We start from the raw sequence: 20,158 nt of genomic DNA on the forward strand, positions 1-20,158 counted from the left end.
ACCCCATTTGAATGTTAGATCTCCCTCTCTTTTTTTTTTTACTTGGGTCCTTAACATGAACTGGCGCAACTGACGGACGGAGTGGATGTCGCACAGACTTCAAGGTGGGCCCAAGCTTCTTTTAGTCGCTTGGGCTCCCTAGTAGGAAATTAGCATCCCCTCCTTGTCGTGGTGTTTGGGTCAGTCGTTGAAAGTCAGCCCGTGGAGAGGACGCATGGAGGCTTGACTTGGCTGGTACCCTGGAACCAGCCATGTGGTCCACCTCAATCAATGTATGCGTTGGTATATCTATGCCATCCAACCGTTGTGCCAACTCAATTTATAATAGATAAAAATCCTCAAGTGGACCACACCATAGGAAACAGTGGTGAATTGATGTAGAACGGGTCGCAGACACTTTCATGGCAAAGATGGATCAGAGAAGGCTTGATTGGGGTGAAAATAATCCAGACCATCGGGATTTTAAATCATATATATCTCACAAATTAGAATGAGTGTTTTGACATATCATATATGATTTTGGAGTAGGAGAACCTTCTTAAGCCAACCAGCCCAATATGCCAGGTTGCCCAACCAGCCCGATATGCCAGGTTGCCCGATATTCCATTAAATCGACGGTTAAAAGTCTTTGAGTTGTATAAGTCATGTCGAACATAAAAAAAAGGCTTAGAAAAGTCTGAAAAAATGGATGGACCGCATAGATAAAACACACACATCATGGTGGACCCCATAAAGCCCCCAATAGGGCCGGGCAAGACCCATTCTCATTGCTGTTGAGAACGAGGCGGGTTGATCACTAGCACACTGCACACGTTTTGGGTTACGCTAGATATTTTTATTTCAGTTGCGCTGCTAGGAGGGATATCCCAAGTGTCTCCACTTACCAGTATTTGATTGGGCCACTTGTTGCTGTCATAAATTGGTCATGTTGGGTCATGCTTCACTAATACAAACCATTCATCTGTCCTCAATGAGAAATCATGACGCTTATCTAATGGAACAATGTTGATTACCTGCGATCTCGGATCCAATAAAATGGTGCGTCCCTGAACCTGGGCCTACCTCAATGTATGTGTCATATATCCTACTGTCGATCTTTTTTTCCGGCTCATTTTAGGGAATAGTTCTGAAAATGAATGAGATAAAATTTTATGGCAAAAACTATTGTCATCGAACATCATTAAAAACTTTTCAAGGTCCACCGTAATGTTCATTTGACATCCAACCTGTTTATAAGTTCATCCATACTTGGATGAAGTGAAAACGAAAATAGCAGCTTGATACAAAACCTTATATGCCCCCAAGAAGTTTTTAATGGTGGGAATTCATTCCCTACCATGTGGTCCACTTGAGATTTGTATTTGATTCATTTTTGTACCACACCCTAAAATAAGCTTGCAAAACTGATGGACATCGTGGATATAAAACACATGCATCTAAGACGGCCATGGCCGGGTCGCACCCACCTAGCTGGATCCAGAGTGGCACCTAATGGATCGTTGATAGTGTAGTGAGGAGCTCACCAGGCTACAGTGTAGTGTGGGGAAGGGAAGTGGATTGGCTGGTGTACCACACACCAGCTATATAGCTGATGTAGATACGTGTCGTGCAAAGACGAGCGCCGATGCTCGTCGAGCTCCGAGTTGTACTAACGGTTCAAAGGAGATCAAAGTTACATGGGCCCCACAATAATGTATTTATTATATCCACACCGTTCATCTATTTTTTGAGATCATTTTAGAGAATTAAACAAAAAAATTGAATCATATTCAAAGTTCAAATGGACCGCACCAAAAATAGCAGCGAGGATAATGATTTTCACCGTTAAAAAAATTCGTAAGGTCCACCATAATGTTTATTTTCCATCCAATCTGTTGATAAGGTCAAAAATACATGGATGAAGAGGAAAAATAAATTTCATATTGATCTGAAACTTCTATTACCCCAAAAGGGTTTCAATGGTAGACATTCAATCCCCTACTATATTTTTTCAGTGTGGTCCATTTCATTTTTAAATCTGTCTTATTTTTTAGTTCAAGCTTAAGACTAGATCGCCAAATGGATGGACGGTTTGGATATAACACATACCTCATAATAAGACCCACAGGACTTGCTGACGTGGATATCCCAGCTATATAGCTGATGTGTGGTACACCAGTCGATCCACTTCCGCGGGGAAGCGGATTGCGTAGTAACTCAGTGCGTGTTGAGTAAACTCCGTGGGATTATTGTGATTTATGTATTTTATCCACTTCTTTCATTAATTTTATCCTATAATTCTAAGACATATATAAGCCCAAAAGTGAAGCATATCTAAATCTCAAATGGACCACACCAAGGGAAACAGTGTGAATTGAACATTTACTGCTGAAAAATTCTTGAGGGCCACGTAAGTTTTTGATCAAGCTTATAGTTGTGTTTTCCCTTCATTCATGTTTTCATCTATGTTTTTTATGGCCAATAAACATCACTGTAGGGACTAGCAAGGTTTCAACGGTGGAAATCATTATTCTCACAGCTTCATGTGGCATGGTCTACTTGAGCTTTGGATATGATTCAATTTTAATATCAACCACTTAAATGAGTTGGAAACGTGGATGGACGGCGTGGATAAATCACATGCATTCACAGTGGGCCCAATAGAATTTACTCAGTACGCTAAGAGCCTACTGAGTAACTAAATCCACAATCCGATTCCCTACGGGTGGATGCTACATGGGACAAGTGTTGTATGTATTTTATCCACACCATTTGTTATTTTATTTTATTTTATGGCTCGTTTTAGGACACGGATATCCCAAACTCAAGTAAAACACGTAACAGGTAATGATATAATAATAGAGATAATGAATCCACTGGAACCTTCTTAGGTCCCACCATAATGTTTATTTGATAAGTCTACGTAGACTAGATATATAAAAAAAAAAAAAAAAAACAAATATCTGACCGAGACTTCAAGAGAAGAATATTACCGTGGAATTTTATGGCAAATGCCCATTTCTTTCCATGAGAAAAGAACCCACGTTGGACGCGGATTGCGAACCCCCCCCCCGGGGGTAATCGGTCTGGGCAGGTCTCTGTGGGGCCCACTGTGATGGAAGTGTTTTATCCATGCAGTTCATCGCTTTTATCAGACTATTTTAAATTATAATTCTAAAAATAAGATACGTCCACCACTCCATTGGACCACACCAAAGGAAGCTGCAGTAATAATGACACCCACCGTTGAAACCTTTCTAAGGGCCACTGTGATGTTTTTTTACCATCCAACCTATTAATAAGTTCATGTAGACGGCAAATATAAGCTTGATCCGAAACTTCTCCAGCTCCCAAGAACTTTTTAATGGTGGACATTCAATCCCCACTTCGTGGTCCATTGGAAGTGTGGACCTGCATTATTTTTGGAATAATAACTTAAAATAATCTTGTTAAAGAGATGCACAGCGTCCAACCCACGTTAGCGTTGGCAATTACATCATGATGGTCCCCATAGAGCCCTGTCCAGACGGATTACTATGCGGACAGGGGTAGGACGCAATCCGTGTCCAACCCACGTTAACGTTGGTAACAAAAAAGTGAATTACAATCTCAAGCTGCCAGATGAGACAGGCTACTTCGTGGTGCTTTGCGGACCCACTAATATATGTGTTTTATCTGTACCGTTCATCTATTTTTCCATATCATTTTAGCCCATAATGGTCAAAATGAGGCAAAACCAAATCTTAGGTGGACCATATGCCATGGGGAATAGTGGTGATTGAACCTCCACTGTTAAACTTCTTAGGGTCAAAAAAGGCATGGATGAAGCTGACATTTTGTGACCTAATCAACATGTTAGATGGAAAACAAACATTAAAGTTAGCCTCTTTTTTTCTTTTTTTCTTTTTTTTTTGTTAGCTTGTTAGTGCACCACTGGCAATTCACACTTCACTGTTAGCCAGCCCTCAGGAAATCGATGCCAAGACCTCAGTGTTGAAATGAGATATCTTTCATTTAGGGCGTGTTTGATTTTCCAATTCGCAGGAAATGCCTCGTGAATGGTAATAAATATTTCCCTCCTTAATTGCCGCACTCTTCCCTGTAATTGATTTGACGGCTTACTTTTTTGCTGTAAAAATTGCAAATATCGTGAAATATTTGTGGGTCCCACCATGATGCATATCATATATCTACACCGTTCATCCATTATGTCAAATGAATTTATGATATAAGCCCAAAAATGAGGCATATCCAAAGCTCAAGTGGACCATGCCATAGAAAAATGTGAATTAAATACTTACCATTAAAAACTTCCTAGGGCCATTGTTTCTTTTGGTATGGGCCAGTTGAGTGTTGGATCTAACTCATTTTTCTTCTTATATCTCAAAATGTTGTGATAAAATGGATGGACGGAACAGATATATCATATACATTAATATGGGGTCCTAAAATGATCACTACTACTTTTGAACTGGTTTCCAAGAAATAAAATTCCTGTGAATATTCAAACAGGTGAAACGGTAATAATCACCCATTTCCAAGGTATTTACCATTTCCAAGTGAAATGATAAAAATCAAATAGGCCGTTAGTTCAAATGTGTTTGTTTTTTCAATTACATATTACATATGTAAATACTAGTAAATAGTCAATAATTATTTGTGAAGGTTGTTTGTATAAAAGGAAAATCCCTCAGTAATTTCACCTCGAAAATAACACAATGAATAGTAACATTGAAAAGGACTTTGGCACTGTCAAAATTCATGGGCCCAAGTAGTGATGTATATATGTGATCTATACGGGCCATCCATTTTACCGTTTCATTACAGGGATGAGCCAAAAAATGAGGTAGGTTGGAATCCCAAGTGAACCACATCACACGAACCAAGGGAGTCAATGATGTCCATCATTTAAAATTGAAAATATCATCCAACTCGTTCAATGATCGCACTAACATATAAGAAGGGTATACACAAATATCAAGTTGATCTAAAACTTTTGTAGCCCCAAGAAGTTCTCAACATTAGGCGTTCAATTCCCACCATTTCATATGGTGTGGTCCACCTGAGCTTTAGATCTGCCTCAGTTTTGGGCTCATGCCGTAAAATGACTTGTTAGAATAGATGTGCCGCGTGGATATGATACAAACATAGAGGTGGCCACCGCTATTTTTATATGTGAAAACTGTACGAATTCGGTGCTCAGAAATAGGAAGCTTTCAAACAAGCTAGCTGTCAATGTCAACTTCGAAATTGATGCTGGCCTATATGCCTGTAATTATATGTGTAAATAAAAAAACAAACACCCTAAAGTTGGCCTTAGGAAGTTTTTAACGGTGGGAGTTTAATCACCACTGTTTTCCTATAATGTGGTTCACCGGAGATTTGGATCTGCCTGTATTTTGGTTAATGCCTCGGAATAATGATCCAAAATGAATGGACGGGAGGACAGAATAAGTACATCATTGTGGGGTTCACGGAGCGTTGTATAGTAAAAGGGAGTGCGGATTGGACACTGACAAGGTCAGTAGCCAAATCGACACAGAAGTGACGTCACCAAGCTTTGTGGACCCACCATGATGCATTTGTTGTATCCATACCGTCCAACCATTTTTAGAGATGGTTTTATGGCATTACAAAGAGAATGAGATACATGTAAATTTCAAGTGGACCCACCACAGAAAACCGTGGGAGCTGTCACACCCACCGTTGAAACATTTATAGGGCCCACAGTGATGTGTTTTTGAGATTCATCCTATTCATAAGTTAACATAGAGATAGATTGAAGTGAAAACAAAAATATCAGCTTCATCAGAAACTACTTTAGCCCCTAAGAAGTTTTGAACGGTAGATGTCACTGTCCCCTCTATTTTACATGGTGGGGTCCACTTGAACTTTAGATCTATCTCATTTTCTTTGTAATGCCATAAAAAGATCTCTAAAAATAGTTGTACGGTATGGATACAACACATGCATCATGGTGGGGTTCATAAAGCTTGGTGGCGCCACTTCAGTAGCGATTTAGCTATTGACCTTGTCAGCATCCAATCCACGCTCAGTAAAAGGCATTGTCAGTCTGCAATCCACGGCCCATTTCTTCCCAGATAACGTCGACGCACACAACCTTGCGTGTGTAAGGATCCTTACTCTTACTCGGGTGGTAGAACACCCGATCACGGGTTCGAGTATCCATAAGTAGTGAAATTCCACTAGCGTGAGTGTACGGGGTGTGTGTGCGTGTTTATAAAAATAAAATAAAATAAATAAAATAAAATAAAAAACCTCCACCCCACGAATAACCGTAAAACGGTAGAAACATTTACATGCAGAACCTGTGTTAGGGTGATGTATAAATCAGGTCCATTCATATGCAGGCCATTATCACGGATGATTTTTGTCTTTAAAAAAAATTTACTTTACCAGACAATCCTATGCATCCCATGTATAATCATTTAATCAACGGTGGAAAAACATAAACCATTTATGTCAAGTATGCAGTGGAATAAACTGTACACAAAATAAAGGAGCTCTGCTAAGCACACTTGAGTGTATTATAAAACTTATATGCATGCCACACATGCCAACATGGTACATAGTTCTGACTTATGAGATCTAATCCGTCCAACAGGTTGGTCAGACCTCCAGCATGTTTTTTCAAAATTAGATTTGGTCCACTCAATATGTGGACCTCAGTAATGGTAACAGATGGAGGTTAGAAAACTTCTGCCAAGCTTTTCAAATCGTTCGTTTTTTTTAGGCCTACCTGACCAGTGGACCAATCTTCATGGGATATGACATCCATATATTTGGTATCTTTCTGATAGATGGAATGGATCTGGGACCTATTGTGACATTCTGCCACATGCTTGGCGTGTACATCAGCTTTACTGCACGCGTGTGAGCGCATAGCAAAGCTGGAGGATTGTTTCATGGGTCTTACTTTTAAAATTTAAGACATTCGGTACATGGGTGGACTCCATCCAAACATAACCATGCCAAGGTGTCCTTTTTGGCGCACAAGAAGTTTTTAATGGTCAATCACCATTGTTTCCAGTGTAGTCCACCTAAGATTTGGATCTACATCATTTTTTTTATTTTTATTGGATGTGCTTCCTTCTATTGGAAGAGATTACGTATTTGTGATCTCACATAGATTTGGAGATTTTTGAATGGTTGTCCATATAATAATTTATAGGTCTTATTTTTCGGCCATCCCTCATCTTTGGAAGTGAACAATGCAAGACAAACCATTAAATGAAAGGCTATATGGGTCCACCATGATGCCTACGTGAAATCTACTCTGTCTATCAAATGACTCGGCTCATGTTAGGATTTAGAAATTTTTCAAAGTTTGCGAGCCACCGGTGTCCAGCAATACAGATCAGTCGTTGGAAAGCTCTTATCATAAACTTTCAGCAGAAAAAAAATTAAAAAGAAATTTTAAAAAAAAATGCGGGCTATTGGGTTTTTTTTTTTTGTTTTTTTTCAGCAACTGGATTCTGTTCAATCACAGGGGATTAAACCCCATCTTGTTTGAACGAAGGGTCTGTTGAGGCCCTGTCTAAAGGTTTCTTGAGTGGGCCCTTTGACACTTTTGTTTATCAGATGATCCCAATGTTGTCCATGGGCCATGAGTGCGGTCTAGCGGGCCAGGGCCTACTATATTTTTTGTATTGGGCATGTTTATTTTTTGTTCTGACCAGGCATGGACTATTTCATTGGGGTTCAAGCCAAAGTGCCTGCTTGTCGAGTGGGTCTTACTCTTGGACCCGTTTCAGCTCATGTGAAGGGCTATTAAGGTCTGTTTGCTGGTCTTGTTCGGGAGCCCATATCCATATTTTTGTCGTGCCTAATTTGAGGCTCATTTAAGGTTCAAATATAAACCTCCTCTTTGGGTTTGCTTTTGGTCATTAACTTTGAAATATGGTCTGTTTATTTAGCTTCAGTGCACGTTCAATCTAAATTGTTCATTAGGTGGACGAGTAAACATCTGAACCTTCTATCATGTGGACCTTAAGTATCTGAACTAAACCATCCAATTTATAGACCCTAATGTGATTCGACTGTCTATTTAAATCAGGTTAAATGTTCTATATGGGTTGTCCATCTTATTAATGTTAAGAGTCAGGCCTAGAATGCTCATTTATGATGTTTAGATCATATAGAGTCTTGATTTAGTTCAATTGTGGGCCCATCATCCATGCTCCTAAAGCTGACATGAATCATTGGTTTAAAAGTAAAGAGGAGAGAAAAATAATAGTAAACAGGACTTTTGACTGTTGATCCGATAGCATCTCGTAAATCCGGCGTGGGCAACCCATCATAGAATGGTTGGTTGGCTTAAGTAGGTCTTACCCCAAAATCATATAATATGTCGAAAAACTCATCCCAGTTTGTGAGATACAACTAATTTAAAGTTCTGACGGTCCAGATAATTTCCTGCCTCCAATTAGGCCTTCTCTCGTCCATCTTTGCCAAGAATGTGTCTGCGACCCACCCTACATCAGTTGCTACAACAGCTGGGTGGTGTGGGATGATGATGAGAAGCCCAAGGTGCAGCTTCCGTCATGGACAACCACAGTTGCCCCTTGTGGCAGATCGTCTGAATTTCATACTATCACTCTCTCATCATCGGATTGCATTTGCTATCAGAGCCCATGGGTTGGGGCTCGCAAGCTCTTATCAGTGTCAGTCCCTCCTGCAGTTGGGTTTCAGTTGTGTGTCCTATTGAAGGGCATGTTTGGGCGTCCAGAAAGCGCCACCTGCTCAAATTCCTTCTCTGGGTTACCATCGGTAAGGGCAATCCATGGCCTCATCTCCCAGCTGTTCTGTTTCTGAATCAGAGTCACTCGGTCTGATTCAGAGTGGTATGGGTTGTTAGCGAAGGGGGTGTCTGTATGCTGCTACAATTGTCTCCTTGCTCTTCCAAATTGGTTGTTCAACAATACAGTGGTTTTGGCGATCTGCTACGAGCTGATTGCATTATGATGTAGCTGGTATCTCATCAAGATAGCAAGGTTCTTGCTACTGTCGGAGGATGCAGGTTATAGAGCTGAGTGCGAATTCTTTTCCGGGCTACATTGTCTCCAGCTGTGTTTTGATGTTCTACAGATAACTATCCTTTCTAGGCTTGTTTTGTGATGTTTATATGCATGGAAAGGAATTTGGTTTTTAGGGCTTCATTGACAAGTCTCTGTTTTTTTCTTAGCATAAATCCCGTGCAATGGGCTAGGCCTCACCCTCCCCTTTGATGGTGTTGATTTTTCCCTGGCAATAAAATTACATGTGGTGTACTTCCACCTTTTTCAAAAAAAAAAAAGAAAAAGCAGAGAGAGAGAGCATGATGCTTGATATACAAGCATTCAGAAATTGTGCTAGTGGCATACATTAATTCAAGTAAAACTGACTACCTTCTATAGAAGGCTTGAAGAAATGCTGATTACCTGTATAGAAGTATTTGTTTACGAAATTTAGGAACAGAAGGATTCTCAGAGAAGAGAAGTTTGGATTACACAGAAACATAAGAATCAAATTCAATTCTTGCAGAATAGAAATTTTCCTTAGTCTGCAGCAACGAGACATCAGCGCTCCCCTCCTCATCTTCACATGCAAGGAGAGCATGGACAATCATATCCATGGTTGGCCTTTTGCTTCGCTCTTCCTCCACACACAAAAGGCCCATCTCCACCATCACCACCGCTTGCTTCCAATCGAACTTCCCATCCAATCTTGAATCCACCAAATCCCCAACCCATGATTCTTCTCCACTCTCCATCTTCTCCTTCGCCATCCTGGCATAGCTCTTCAGTCCCACCTCTTCTTCTACATCTGTCATCCAATTCAAAAACCGACTCCCCTTCACAATCTCTAGAAGCACAATCCCATAGCTATAAACATCAACCTTCGCTGTAATGGGAAGATTCAAAGTCCACTCAGGTGCCATGTAGCCCTTTGTTCCTCTGACGTGAGAGAAATTAGAACCCAGTCTCCCTCTTTCAGACAGCTTCGCCAATCCAAAATCCGCAATCTTGGGCTCGAAATCTCTTCCCAATAGTATGTTTTCAGGCTTCACATCACAGTGGATAACCCACTCAAGACACTGGTGGTGAAGATAGGCCAGACCCTTCGCCGTCCCTACCGCGATCTTGAACCGTTCGTTCCATCCAAGTAATCTAGCAGGCCCCTTGCTACTTCCATCAGAGAACAAGTACTTGTCCAGTGATCCGTTCTCCACATACTCAGAGACCAAGAGCCTGTGTGCATTCTCCGAACAGTATCCCCACATTCTCACCAGATTCATGTGGTTGATTCGTCCGATCGTGCTAACCTCAGCCCAAAACTCCTCTTCGCATTGAAATACATCTCGCAGTTTCTTCACCGCCACTGCACGCTTATCAGCTAAAACTCCTTTGTAAACAGAGACAGAGCCTCCTCTGCCAAGCTCGTCTTTGAATTGGTGGGTCGCCTGCTTCAATTCCGTATATGTAAATCTCCTGAACTGATTTGAAATCATTCGGTATCCTTCATCCACCAGCGTCCGCATCCCATGATCCTTGAAAAGATACCACCAACCAGCTGCAACAAAGAGAATCTCAATGCCACCTACAGACACAGCAAACCAGATGAAATGACGATATTCAGTGCCTGTGCTCTCCTTATAAATACTAGAGGATCCCATTACAATTTCAGCTTCATTCGAACCACAAACAAGCTCCAATCCTTTGAATTGTGAGGAATTTTCAGTTTCTAGACTTTTTGGTACTTTTAGATATATGGTGCCTATGAGATTCGGAGAAGTACGTCCATTGAAGAGTGCGCTTTTGGCCCAGCAATCTCCATCGCCATCTAATCTATACTGGAAAGCCTCACAAGAGCAATCGTCTAAGCAAATCTTCATGCAAGATTCTAGCGATATTCCTTCACTGTAAGTATGATCGAACCCAAAGAAGTCTGTTTGTGGAAGCTCTACAAATTTCACCATTTGGGTATTGCAGATTTTGCTGAATTTGGGCTTGCAACCTTTGCTCCAATCTCCCGGATCGCTTATTTCATATCCTGGCAGGCACGTGCATTTCGGCATCGGTGTATAAACACAAACACCATATCTGCCACACAGGCCATGTATATCACACTGCTGTGGAAGAGCCACCCACGAAATCAGCCACAACCCGGTCGACTCATTCAAGCTATAGAGTCTGAGATTACCATCATAATCCAATGTCAATCTCCTTCTAATCCCGACACCCAGATCGGAAGCATCAAGTTTCAGCTGATCGCTTGATGAAAACTGGCCAATTTCGTCAAGAACCGCCAATCTACTACTGTTGAAGGTTGATCGACCATTGCCCCATGCATCACGACCAGGATCAGGCCAATAGACTCTAGAAATGTCAGGCCCATCATACATCAATCTCAGAACATTATCGCTGTCGAAAAAGAGATTGAAATAACCCATAGAAAGGTCTCCTTTCCCTCTTTCAGAGATGAGTCTCTTGCCTTTGGTAAGCATTTGTGAAGGCAGAAGAGTGTTAGTGGCAGAGTCGAAGCTCTGCCATAAAATCCTCCCATTTGGATCTTTCAACACGAGATTTCCGCTGTTCAAAAGCTCAGCTCTATCAACGTCGTTGGAGGTGGTATTTGCATTCCAAACGGTAGAATCGTCAATGTCGGTCAGGACCATGTTTCCATCCAAATGCACTGAGAATCTCGATCCACGGCCGTTAACGGGTCGACCCCAGTTTGCTGTCCAAACGATGGTTTTGTTCGCGGAATTGGAAAACCAGATTGAGAAAGAGTAGGCATTTGTGCCGACCTTGTAGAATCCACATGTGAATGATTTGTCTGGGGAGATTAGGAGGTCTGATTCATCTTCTACTGAGAGAGAGGATCCTTTCTTTAAAGAGTTATATTGGGGTGTTTGAGATGCATAAGGAGAGTGGAATGAGATGAGAAGGTAGAGAAGAAGAAGGATTGGATTGGAATGAGATTTTCTCATGCTTGGAAAGAGAATTCTAGCTTGCAATGGCTTTCCTTCCACTCACATCTCTGTTATAGAGCTTATCTCAGCTAACCCGCCTGTAGGAAGCTGACCATCTACATGGGATTACACAAGAAGCAGATTGCGTAGTGAGTAACTCTGTGAGGTACACCGTGATTTATTTATCTAATCTGCTCCGTCCATCCATTTTACCAGATAATTTTAGTATATGATCCCAAAAATGAAGTATATAGAATATTCAAATGGACCACACCACAGGAAATAGTTGAATTGAACGTATACCGTTGAAAAATTATTGGGGCCACATAAGTTTTGGATCAACCTTATATTTGTGTTTTCCCTTCATCCATCTATTTAGAATCTTATGAAAACGTTGGATGACAAATAAACATCACTGTGAGGCCCAGAAAGGTCTCAACGGTGAAAATCATTATCCCCACTGTAATGATCCACTTGATCTTTGATATGCTTCAATTTTGGTCTCAACCCCTTAAATGAGATGGAAAAATGAATGAACAACGTAGATGAACCCCCTACATTCAAGGTGGCCCAACTGAGTTTACTTAGTAAGATAATAGCCTACTGAGTAACTCAGTACACGATCCGAGTTCCATTACATGTGCAAGTGTGGCACATGGATGCAAGATCTAAGCCATCCATCATATGAGCCCCTCTTTCTAAATATCATGAGCAAAATTCCGAGTGTGGCCCATTTGAACGTTAGATCTCACTGATTTTTTGACTCAGGTCCTTACGTGAACTGGTACAACTGATGAGCGGAGTGGATGTCACATAGACGTCAAGGTGGCCTCACATAGCTTTTCTTGTTTGCATGTGCTCTAGGAAATTCGCGAGCGCTGGATTCCCACATACACCATGATCTACCTTATTTTTGGCCGGCGTGGATTAAACACCTGCATTATGGTGGGTCCGCATATCACCGACATTAGTCAACTGGCTGGTGGCGGCGTCACTAGCCAAAGCGTGCAGAAGGAATATTGGTTATTAAACACCCATCGTTGAAAACTTATTGAGCACCGTTCGAATGTTTATTTACAATCCAACCCGTTGATAAGGCCACAAATATATGGATGACGGGACCAGATAAATAACAGATTTATCAAAATTCATTGTTGCTCACAAGTACTTTTTAATGGTCACTTACCACTGTTTCATGTGGTGTGGTCGACCTGATTTCTTGAGTTTACGGCCTAAAAGGAAATCTAAAAACGGATTGACGGCGTAGATTTAAGGCACATACATTACGGTGGACTCCAGAGTCAGGGTTCCACCCACCTCTGTACATCCCAGTATCCACTGTATCCGCGACCGAAATTCGCATCCCGCCCTCGTCATGTATACGTATAGCCGTATAGGCCAGCAGTCGATTGTTGAAGATCAGCCCCGTTGAGAGAACTTGTCTGGGAGTGGCACCACGGAACCAGCGATGCGGGTGGTGTTGTAGCTTAATCGCAGGCTATTCGGAAAAACACGTGTTACCGGGACGCCCGGACGGTTATTCATCCGGGCGGGGCTCTGTGGGGGCCAAAGTGGTGTAAGTATGTTATCCACGCCGTTAATCGCTTTTATTAGACCATTTTAACTCATGATCCAAAGAACGAGGCAGGTCCACAGCTCTAGTGGACCACACCAAAGGAAGCTGTAGTGATAATGACACTCACTAAGTTCTGTGGCCCACCATGGTGTATGTATTGTATCCACACTGTCCATCCATTTGGAGAGATCATTTTAGAACATGAACCAAAGAATTAGTCAGATCCAAAGTTCAAGCAGGCCCCAACATAACAAACGGTGGGGACAGTGATGATCACCGTTGAAATCTTTTTAGGGCTCATCCTGATGTTTATTTGAGATCTAACCTGTTCATGAGTTAACGCAGACATGGAAGAAGGTAAAAAACAAATATCAGCTCGATGGAAAACTTCTATGGTCCTCAAGAAGTTTTTAATGGTAAGCATTCAATCTCCTCATTCTTTGGCTTATTCCTTAAAATAATATTTTAAAACGGATGGAACGTATGAAAACAAAAAATACATCGCGGCAAGCCCACATAACTTGGTGACGTCACTTCAGTAGCTAATCCACGCCCGCGACAGATAAAGGTTATGCTGCGTACGTGTGATCCAACGGTGAGTTACCACTGACATAGATATTTATTTAGTTCTGACTCATGTTTTAACTCTTGCCCTGCAAACAAGGGGATGTTTGTACTTCAGTAGCTGATCCACGCCCGCGACAGATAAAGGTAATGCTGCGTCGTATGGTCCAAAGGTGAGTTACCACTGTATTTATTTAGATCTGACTCATTTTTGAGCTCTTGCCCCTGTAAACAAGGGCATGTTTGGCCGGGCAGAGATCATCTATAGCATCCAGAACCTGAGCAAAAGTAGAGACGCCATGATGTCGTCGGTGAATGGTGGATTGGTTTCTCCTAACATGAGCTCTACCGAGGTTGGCACTCGGGCATGGTAGGCTTGTCTGATGTCGCAGATCTGCCCTTGAATTTTTATGAGCTCTGCCTCCCAAGGGCCCTTGTTTTCAGCCACTGCTTTAGGGCGCGGGTCGGAGTCGAGCGTGGCTGCCCTTGAAGTGTGGGAAAGGCTTGTCCCGGGATATATCAAACCCATGGATCTTAAACCAATCCACTCACATCACCACCGTTACCTTAAAATTGATCCCATCCCTCCTAATCCCCGTTTAATCATCCCTTGGGCGTGTTTGGTTGGACAGATTGGAAGGTAAAATCCCGGGATATGCTGGGCGTGCCAAACAGTGAACTTGTCCTGGGATATAGCAATCTTGTGATCTTAAACCAATCCACTGACACCACCATCATTACCTTAAAATCCATCCCTTCCCTCCTAATCTCATGGGATCCGTCTGGCCAAACAGGCCCTAATATTCCAAAAACAGATGTATGGCCAGGATAAAACACATAAGTGATTGTGGGGTCCACATAGCACCGTCTGACCTTGCAGGATCCATATCAGCGTTTGAAATTGGATTGCAGACTGGGTTACTCAGTATACTCTTATCATACTATAAGTAAATTCTATTGAGCCCATTGGGAATGTATGTGGTTTATCCACGCTGTCCATCCGTTTTTACAGCTCTTTTTTAAAGAGTTGAGACTAAAATTGAAGCATATACAAAGCTAAGAGGACCATAAGGCATGAAACACTAATGGTTTCTACTGTTGAAGCATTGCTAGGCTCCACAGTGATGTTTATTTGTCATCCAACCTGTTCATAAGATCAAAAAAACATGGATGAATGGAAAACACAAATATAAGCTTTATCCAAAACTTCCGTGGCCCTCAAGAATTTTTCAACGGTAGAATTTGAATTCACAATGTTTTCCGTGGTATGGTCCATTTGAGCTTTGGATATGTTTCATTTTTTGGCTCAATTTCTAAAATTATCTGGTAAAATAGATGGAAGGTATGGATAAAATATATAAATCACAGTGGCCCCCACAGAGTTTACTCAGTAGGCTTACTCACTATGCAATCTGCTTCCCCATTTATTCTCAGACATATGCTAACGCAGACATCCTTGCGTATGTTTATTTAAGATCCGGACTGTTCATACGTTAACCCAGACATGAAAGAAGGAAAAACACAAATACCAGGTTGATCGAAAACTTGTGGCCCTTATAACTTTTTATTGGTGGCTGTCAATGTCCCCACTGTTTTCTGTGGTGGGGTCCACTCGAGCTTTGGATCTGACTCATTCTTTGGAGCATGCTCTAACATGATCTCTCCAAGTGGATGAACAGTGTAGATACAAAACATACACCATGTGGGGGCCATGTAACTTGGTGACGTCACTTCAGTAGGGACTCTCGCTGCTCAACCTGTCAGTAGCTAATCCCCGTCCATTACTTTTATTACAAGATCCTATGCATCCAATCTATAATCATTTAAGCAAAGGAGAAAATTAAACTAATGTACATGCCACACATGGGTGTCTGAACCAATCCATCCAACAGGTTGGTCGACCTACTCTGTTGCTATTCAATTTGGTTATGAGACCACACTATAACGAATGATCTGGATTTCAGTTATGTATATGGGAGTATGCATGTGACGAGCATGCTAGAGTCTTCTTCGACTCAAATTAAACGGAACACCTTATGATCCCGAGCATCATTGAATTTGAACTAGACCTATGAAGATTAGTCTAACTACTTAGCCACCTATTGATAAAAATATCTCGTAATTTGTGAGAGAGAATCAGTCCTTTACATGAATTCTTTTTTTCTTTAAAGATAAAGGACTTTGAAAGTCATAGCTTAATCATATTCACCCACAAGAATAACATAAGGAAAATAAAATACGTAATTAAAGTCTGAATGTTGGTTTTATTAATCTAAAGTAAATGCAGTATAATCGACAAAAGAAAAAAAGAAAAAGAAATAGGAAGTAGAATAGATTACTAACGGCAATTCGAGTGAAATGGCTATAGGCTAGATAGTCTTTTGGACATGGGCAATCATAAGACAATCACGGTTTGGTCGGTAGGATGTAACTAACGAATCGCTAAATGAAGATTTAAGAATATATATTTGGAGGATTCATTGATGGGGTCATGGATATATATTTGCCATTTAACTTGTGCTTAAGGTCACACAAACTTGGATGAAGGGTTAAAAACAAAAAAAAAAAAAAACAAAATAAAACAAATATCAGCTTTATCCGAGCCTTATGTGGTACAAAGATGTTTTCAACAGTAGCCATCAATTCCTAATGTTTAGTCTACTTGAGCTTTGAAATCTATCATGTTTTTGGGCTCATATCCTCTAATGATCTTAAAAAACATATGGCCATCGTGGGACTACCCAAATTTCACACATCCAAAAATTCAGTTGCTTAGTGGTGCAGCACATTTCTGCTAGGAAAAAAAACTGTAAGTGTTGACATGTGGAACTTACGTGGCCCCCATCATGATGTATGAGTCGGATCCCAAACATCCATCCAATTTTCCACATTATTTTAGGTTATGAAAGAAAAGGAGAGAGAGAGAGAGAGAGAGAGAGAGAGATCCGATGCTCAAATGGGCCATACTACGGGAAAAGTAGGAATTGGACACCTCTCGTAGAAATTTTTTTGAGGCCACATAAGACTGATAAAGCTAATATTTGTGTTTTCCTTTCATCCAGGTTTGTGACCTTATGATGAGGTTATATGGCAAATAAACCTCACAGTAGAGGTTAGGAAGGTTTCAACAGTAGTTGTTCAATTTCTGCTACTTTCTATGGTGTGGTCCACTTAAGCTATGGATGTGCCTCATTTTTTGGCTCATGCTCTAAAATGACCTGAAAAAGTTGATGGACTATGTGGATCTAAAACATAAATCATGGTGAGTATAAAAGAGTTTCACACGTTAAAAGTTGGGTTATGAATTGAGCCAATCTATTTAAGAGTGAAAATCTCTCCGACAACAAGTCAATTTTAGGTCAAAATTTTTTATTTTTTAAAGAATCGGCAAAGCACAAAAATGAAGTATATGGAATGTTCAAATGGACTACACCACACGAAATAGTTGAATTAAATGTATACAGTTGAAAATTTATTGGGGGCCACAGAAGTTTTGGATCAAGCTTGTATTTGTATTTTCCCTTCATCCATGTATTTATAATCTTATGAAAACGTTGGATGACAAATAAACATCACTGTAGGGCCTAGAAAGGTTTCAACTTTTGAAATCATTATCCCCACTGTTTCCTATGGTATGATTCACTTGATCTTTGGATATGCTTCAATTTTGGTGTCAATCCCTTAAATGAAATGGAAAAACGGATGGACGGTGTAGATGAGCCATGTACATTCAAGGTGGGCCCAACTGAGTTTCCTTAGTACAATAAGAGCGTACTGAGTAACTCAATACCAATCCGATTTCCATTACATGTACAAGTGTGGCACATGGATGCAAGATCCAAGCCATCCATCATATGAGCCCCTCTTTCTAAATATCATGAGTAAAATTCAGAGTGTGGCCCATTTGAATGTTAGATCTCACTGATTTTTAGATTCAGGTGCTTACAGGAACTGGCACAACTGATGGACGGAGTGGATGTCACACGGACGTCAAGGTGGCCTCGCATAGCTTTTCTTATTTGCATGTGCTCTAGGAAATTCGCGAGCGCTGGATTCCCGCATACACCATGATCTACCTTATTTTTGGCCGGCGTGGATTAAACACCAACATTATGGTGGGGTCCACATATCACCAACACTAGCCACCTGGCTGGTGACGGCCTCACTAGCCAAACTGCGGACGTTTAACCCATGGGTTTAAATGAGATTAAGTGGGAGTGGGTTTTAAGATCCTATGGATGGTTGAGATGTCCTGTTTGATTTGGGCTGAGAAGCCCCTTCTTGAATCAGCACCGTCCAAGGGTTTTTACTGTTCTACTTTGGATTTCGTGTGGCTAGTGGTCAGTGATATATAGACCCCCATCATAATGTATGTGTTTTATCCATGCCATCCATCCATTTTGAAATATAATTTTAGCGCTTAATCCCAAGAATGAGGTAGATATAAATCTCAAGTGGACCACACCATGGGAAATCAGTAGTGATTGAATTACACTATTAAAAACCTCCTAAGGCCAACTGTGCAGTCCACTTGAGATTTGGATCAAACTCATTTTTGGGCTCATACCATAAAATGACATGGAAGAATGGGTGAACGGCATGGATAAAATACATACATCATGGTGGGGCCTACAGAGCACGGACCGATAGTGGCAGGATGATTACCTAATCCGCTTCCCAAACATGAAGTGGGATGCCTCTAAGCTGAGGGATAAGACAACTATCCCTGCCAAATATCATTACATTTTGATAATTCCATCCCTCTTAAACCAAACACCCCCTTGCTTCCATGCCTACCGTACATATTTTATAAGCTCATTTGAGAGCATGATTCCTGAAATAAGCATACAGAGGAAATATTGGTTATTAAATACCCATCATTGGGTCCTTACTCTTATCCGGGTGGTAGACTCCCAGGAGTTTCAACACCGGGTCAAGGGTTCGAGTACTCACCTGTGGTGAAATCCCCCGGCGTGCGTGTGTGGGGTGTGTGTGCGTGTGTTAAAAAAAAAAAAAAAAAAAACCATCATTAAAAACTTATTGAGCACCATTCGAATGTTTATTTACAATCCAACCCCTTGATAAGGTCACAAATATCTGGATGAAGGGACCAGATAAATAACAGATTTATCAAAATCCACTGTTGCTCACAAGAACTTTTTAGGTCACAAATATCTGGATGAAGGGACCAGATAAATAACAGATTTATTAAAATCCATTGTTGCTCACAAGAACTTTTTAATGGTCACTTACCACTGTTTCATGTGGTGTGGTCCACCCGAGACGTAGATCTTCTTATTATTTTGAATTCATGGCCTAAAAGAAATCTAAAAACGGATTGGCGGCCTAGATGTAAGGCACATACATCACGGTGGACTCCATAGTCAGGGTTCCACCCACCTCTGTAATGATAGAACGCCCAGTATTAAAAAATTCTCCAATCTCAAATGGACCACACAACAGGAAACAGTGGTGATTGAACGCCCACTATTAAAAAATTCTTGGGGGCACAAAAGTTTTGGATCAAGTTGAAATTTGTGTTTTTGCCTTCATCCAGATCTTTTTGACCTAATCAACAGGTTGAGGTTGAATGGAAAATAAACATTGCAATGGACACTAGAAAGTTTTTAATGGTGGGTGTTCAATCACCACTGTTTTCTGTGGTGTGGTCCACTTGAAATTTGGATCTGCCTCAATTTTGGGCTTATACACTAAAATTAGCTGGAAAAATAGATGGACGGCATGGATAAAACACAAACATCATAGTGGGGGCCACAGCACCAACCAGTAACGAGACCTTGGCAGTGGGAGCCTAGGTCACTACCGAATCTGAGTCCCCGCAATACTCTTGGCAGCACCCCCAGAAATTGTACAGCACAGCATACATAATACATGTGAGTATGTGACTCAAATTAGACCGTTGGAGTCGTGGGCCCCACTTTTGATGGGTCTCAAATCAGGAAAGATGCAAAGCCCATATCAAACCCTTGAAAAGGTCAAGTCTGCGGGCGGCTCAACGGGAACCGACAAGGTTAAAAACCAAAATTCAATGCATTTAATGTTTT

The 20,158-nt window shown here is 41.1% G+C and overlaps 1 protein-coding gene across 1 annotated transcript; it reads right to left on the reverse strand.

Annotated features, from left to right (window-relative positions):
• Positions 1-8,311: 8,311 nt before the first annotated feature.
• LOC131252764 (putative receptor protein kinase ZmPK1) lies at positions 8,312-12,051 on the reverse strand. The gene has a single exon (XM_058253444.1). The coding sequence runs from the start codon at positions 11,969-11,971 to the stop codon at positions 9,485-9,487; it is 2,487 nt and encodes an 828-aa protein (XP_058109427.1). The 5' UTR covers positions 11,972-12,051; the 3' UTR covers positions 8,312-9,484.
• Between the last annotated feature and the right edge of the window lie 8,107 nt (positions 12,052-20,158).

The sequence above is a fragment of the Magnolia sinica genome, chromosome 8, assembly GCF_029962835.1.
Source record: "Magnolia sinica isolate HGM2019 chromosome 8, MsV1, whole genome shotgun sequence".
Lineage (NCBI taxonomy): Eukaryota > Viridiplantae > Streptophyta > Magnoliopsida > Magnoliales > Magnoliaceae > Magnolia > Magnolia sinica.